The sequence below is a fragment of the Melampsora larici-populina genome, assembly GCF_000204055.1.
Source record: "Melampsora larici-populina 98AG31 unplaced genomic scaffold MELLAscaffold_28, whole genome shotgun sequence".
Lineage (NCBI taxonomy): Eukaryota > Fungi > Basidiomycota > Pucciniomycetes > Pucciniales > Melampsoraceae > Melampsora > Melampsora laricis-populina.
This window is the reverse complement of record NW_006768792.1, coordinates 663,073-668,513: the sequence shown is the minus strand read 5'-3', so window position 1 is coordinate 668,513 and position 5,441 is coordinate 663,073. Positions and strand designations below refer to the sequence as shown.

The window sequence follows — 5,441 nt, the reverse complement described above, 5'->3', positions numbered from 1 at the left end:
GAATATGAGCGATGACAATATTCGACGTGATATCACGTTAGATGTGTGAGACTTCTATTAACTCTTTATGCTGGCAGTGGGTATATATAGGACGACCAGCTTCATCATCTCAGAGGTAATACAAGTCTCACACATCCAACTTGATATCACGTCAAATATTATCATCGCTCATATTCAATAACCCAGCTTGATTTCACCTTCTCAATCAGTCTCAATATCACAATGGCTCAAACTTCGCGCGTCGAACTCCAAAAGCACAAGTACTGGGATCAGGTTCAAACATTACCGAAAGACCTCGCCTATCTGCTTCAACCTGATGTAGATTACACTCAAAAATCGACAAAAAAAGAAGATCTCCGAGACATGATGAGGCATTTTGGTATTGACCAAAAACAATATCCTGCTAGTCTCTTGAAAGCCAAGCTTGTCGAACGTTACCAGCAGCTCCTTTTACCTGATCTTCAACCCTTTATCACCCAGGTGGATACTACTGCGAAAAAAACAAAAAATGCACACACCCTTCGAGAGGCTCCCTTCCTCCAGCCAACCACCTTGTCACCTCAAACCCTTCGCTCGGCGATCCTGACCAAGATCAGGAGTAGCTTCGTTCCCCAGGCCTTTTCAAAAACCGCGCTTACCAGACTCTGGCGACACGCATTCCACCCGCTTCCGAAATATACTTTCGCCCCGGTTGAGTTCTATACGCGCCCACATGTCTGTACCAACGAAGCCGATCTTGCTACTAAGGGTCGCGAGTGGCTTTGGCACGCTTTACAATGTGAACATCCTGAGATTTTTATACCCCTTGTGGCTTGTACAGAGCCTATCCTACGCGCCTTGTACAAACGATTCGTCCTCGAAAAGACCTCATTAGATGAGCTTTGTTATGGAGTACACTACTACATAAGTGAACCCGATTCTCCCATACATAATAATTCAGAGGGTAAAAAGCACGAGGAATCAAATGCGTCTGTCCCATTGGTCGCCATCAACGCGGAAGAAGATGGCCCCATGGACCACTCCTTATGAATACCCGTAGAACACAAGTTTTATTTTTTCGATAAGCCAATTCCTACACCTTTTAATACTATATAGTCAATTTCTCTCTTATTGTTAGTCTCCTCTAAGTCATAGCCAATACCGCAATTCATGGTTGAATCTGATTACATGGACACCTTTTTCCGACAAGCCGATTCCTCCACTGTATACTACTATAATCATGTGAATAGCTCTCTTGTTGTGTTTGAGTCGTTGTTTGAGTCCTCCCAGTAATACAAATACCGCGTATCATGATTGATTCATCAGGGAATCTTTGTCTTTTCCAAACTTTGCCGATGAGAGGTGCCAAAGTCACATGACTTCATCAGCGCTACCAACGCTCATCCTGACTCTGACCGCTGTTTCCACATTCTTGAATCTTCCTTCTTGATGCCCGGTATCATCGATTGATATACTACAACTGATGACGTTCATTGATCTATGGTTGGGTTTAGGGTACGACCTTTACAACGTCATAGCACCTTGAAAAACCTGACGCGTACACCGAGTTTGGTCTGATCATGACAGGCCTTTGTCCGACTGGAGGGGTGCAGGCTCAAAACTCGCCTTTGTCTCTCTATCCTTTGATTATCATACCGCCTTCATACTTGTTCCCCAATGTATCATCCTCCCTTAACCCAGACATTACACCATTAAACCAACCCCTCTTGATCCAACCAGATTTTCTCCTTCAACTCGATTCGAATCTCCTAGTTTTACAGAGAAATTTCAATTTAAATCAATCCTCTCACTCCATGTCCATGTCTTCACGCAAACTCACCGGTGGCGAGGCCGATCAAAAACCAGTTGAGCACTACAATAGCCAGGACATCGTAATCCTTACCCCCGAACGACCACCCACTCACACGCGTGGTGTATGTTTACTCCAGACTCCAGCGTGAGACCATTCCATAATTATCACCCTTTTCCCGTTTGAGATCCTGAACTTGAAGCACTTTGAGGTGCACTAAGCTGACTCTAACTTGACTTTTTGAGCCATCTTCAGCATCGGTCAGAGCCCTACTCCTCGGATCAAGGACAAGCCTATGGACTTCGGGGCCAGCGCCATGGGAATCAAGAATGATCAATTGACCTTTCTGAAGGACATGTTATCAACGCCAACGATCATCATAACTCCGGATGGACTCAGCTACCACGGTGGAGTACACATACCCCGGAACCACTGGTGGGTATACAGACTCATTCGCCCAGTGCTTTCGATATTCGCACCGCTAGTTCCACCTACCTTGTACTCACTCAGAACTTCTCCCAGGGTGATGATCGATGGACGACCGAACCTCTTGTTTGATCAAATGCAACCAGGTCAGATGCCCAAGTTCGAGGACATGTCCATGCGCGAACTCGCCGAGTGGCGACTCGGAGTCATGATTCAAACCCCCGAAGCTGGCGTTCTATTTAATCGCGCGTTTAACTTGAAACGCGCAGAAGAAGGCTTCAGCCACCTCACATACCCGGTTCCTTTCACAGGGGATATGCCTGACGACGTCGATGAGATGATCATCAGTTTAGAATACGACACCCACTTCATTACACGTTGCATCTCGCTCGCCGAGGACGCAGCCGCGCACAATCGGTTAAGCCTTGTTCCGAGCTTATCGATGTTACACGGTGTTGACTTGAGGGACACTAGGTGCTCATCAAACTCTTCCGATGCTAGCGATAAGGCCTCAAATCGTGATGGCTTGCAAAATCCCAGTTGTGTGAACAAGAAGCGTAAGTGTAATCAAACATTCTCACCTTTGAGAGAGTCGAGTCTCACTGACAACAATTGACCTTGTTTTTGTATGATAGCGTCTGTCGGAAATTTGCCCCTTGATAGACGGTACAGTCAATCAAAACCGCAAACTCCTCAAAATCCTAAAAAGCGCGAAGGAGATCAATCTCCTGACCCCCGTTTTCCAAAGCGCCAACGCGCTTGATGAAAACACAACAACAGGTGAGATTTTGTACCCCTCTTCTTCGATTAGAGATGAGAATGTTCCATCAGACTGACCTGTTCATTCGAATGCACAAACTGGCCCACCAGGCTCTCCTTGATTGAGTCATGTAGCCATCTTGTATAAAGGGATGTCAGATTGGTCTCTTCATGCCTCATAATAATCATTATGTCAAGCTTGTTTATCCTTATATTTAATTAGCTTTGGTATTTTTCAACCAATGACACAAGAATTGCTTTAAAGGTATCAATTTAAAAGGTCTGAACAAATTGTTGTATTCAGTAAACAATATGTGGAGGTGTACTTAACACTTAGCTCAGCTTGTCAACAGGTGTAGCTAGCCTGCATGGAATAGTGTTATGTGAATAGTTTCTTGGAGATCTATGACTGGATCCCCATGTCAAAATCCCACATTAATAAATCCATGAGGGTGGCTCCATTACATACAAGAATCATGATTTCCTTGAACAATGATTCACCTTTGTTCACAAGAATTATGTATTTAGATATCATAGAAATTTCTACTTGGCAGGGCACACACTGATATTGTTAGTCTAATCTTGAGTGTCCAAGCCAGGCAAGGAGGCAAGTTAAAAATACTAACCTCTTTGAGGTTTCCTTGAACTTTTGATCCGCGCCCAATGATTTGGAAGTCTGGAAATATTTTGCAGATTGTGGAGCAAACTGCTGGGCCATGATGATGTGGCAAGGTGCAACAGATTGAAATACACCACAGCCGTCATGCTTTGTGCATAACGTACCACAGTGGTTGTGTCACAGTCAATGCTCAGTGTTTTGCATGATGATGTGTGATCATGGGGTTGTGGTGAATTAGCAGTTGGATAATGGGCAACAAAACCCCACAATGGCCCCACTGCTTAGCTATGGATGCAACAATAGCCTTTTCTCCATTAAGCGTTAGTATCTTTGGACTCATACAGTTGAGCCCCGGCAATCACATAATTTGAGTGGAAGACTTTTGGTATGCAATTCTGTTGTCAAATTTGGCATTAGAAAGAATCAAGATTAATTGTATTTTCTATGCATTATCACGGGTTAGGCGTAATCACAGGGTATGCAGCTGCGCGGGTATGCAATTGTACAGATTTGACTGTATCAAACTGAAGTTGCATTCAATTCAAGGTCTTCATTCATCTGACTTCCTGTTGGGCCAAGTGTGTATGCTGCCAGAGTGCTATTGGTGTTGCGCTATGGCATGTGGTTGCCTGCTGTGTTGCCAATTTGTCAGGCAGAAACAAACCGCTGTGTCACACTGCAACAACCATTGCCAGCAACAGATTCCAGTGGTCCAGAATTGTGGATCAGCTGTTTGTGGATGACTTCACTTTCTTATACAAGCGAGACTTTTGAAGTATCTCACTCAGCTATCCATGAAGGCTCCCTTTGCTGAGCTACCCTCACCAGTATACCTATTTCATTTCCTTCAAGAGTCCCCATGAAATTCCTAGTACAGGATTGTGGTCATTGCTTTTCCCTGGGGGACCCGGATTCCCGCCTGGGAACCTCTTTAATGCTGGCAGTGTTGGATTAAAATTTTCTCTTTTTCTAAATGCACAAGATACAGAATGACACCTGCCAAGATTTTATTTGTTGGGAATTTTCAGTATTGTGAGGTGAATATGCCAACTGTATCTATTGCTTCACTCACAGCTTTTCCCCTGGATTCCAAATTCTGAGAGCCGTTAAAATGATTTAATGAATTCTACAAGGGAAGGAAGAAATTGAGACTAGATTTTATCAAATATGATGTTTTGATTGAATGTTTTTTTCTGTTGATGCTGAGAACATTTTATTGAAGATTATTTCCTTTTCATTTTTTTTGTTAGTGGGAAATAAAGTATTAGAAACAGGTGCCCAGATTATTATGAAGGATTCATTTGCAGTAGAATAATTAAAAGGATCAGATAAAGGTAAAAATCAATTGAAAGAACAAGATTTAGCAGGAATCAAACTTAAGATATCTTACATTTCATTCCACCTCAAAAGAGCTAAACATTTGATAATTAGGAAACTCATCTTGAAGGTTTGTTCGATTTATTGTTCATTTCTATTGATCTTCCTTCCAGGATGTTTGGTATGATATATAGTCTGGAATCTAGAGGGTTGTGAATGACAATCTAAGATACCTGGATCTAGATTCAAGGGGTGAAAAAGAACCATAGTCTTTGATTTAGTTGGATTTTGCCCAATAGTGGTGACTAGATTCTCATTGCAAGACCTTGAACTCTACTAACAGAATAGTTTGGCTTATTTAATTAACTCACACTTGATGCTATGAAATTCTTAAGAAAAGATGCTACATACTGAATTTATTGAACCAGAATTTGACCGTTAGTCTTCCTCAGATGCTATTCAATAATCTATTGAGGCTAATTTTTCTTCCACTACAAGAAAGATAATATTTTCTGGGCAGAAAATTAAATT

The 5,441-nt window shown here is 42.5% G+C and overlaps 2 protein-coding genes across 2 annotated transcripts; both read left to right on the top strand.

Annotated features, from left to right (window-relative positions):
• Window positions 1-41: 41 nt before the first annotated feature.
• MELLADRAFT_88677 (uncharacterized protein) lies at window positions 42-1,029 on the top strand (the record flags this gene model as incomplete). The annotated part of the gene is made up of 2 exons (XM_007412054.1): window positions 42-115; window positions 210-1,029. The coding sequence occupies 2 exons, from the start codon at window positions 42-44 to the stop codon at window positions 1,027-1,029; spliced, it is 894 nt and encodes a 297-aa protein (XP_007412116.1).
• Window positions 1,030-1,479: 450 nt separating this feature from the next.
• Window positions 1,480-3,051, top strand: MELLADRAFT_64734 (uncharacterized protein; the record flags this gene model as incomplete). The annotated part of the gene is made up of 4 exons (XM_007412055.1): window positions 1,480-1,494; window positions 1,518-1,936; window positions 2,045-2,772; window positions 2,879-3,051. The coding sequence occupies 4 exons, from the start codon at window positions 1,480-1,482 to the stop codon at window positions 3,049-3,051; spliced, it is 1,335 nt and encodes a 444-aa protein (XP_007412117.1).
• Window positions 3,052-5,441: the final 2,390 nt, after the last annotated feature.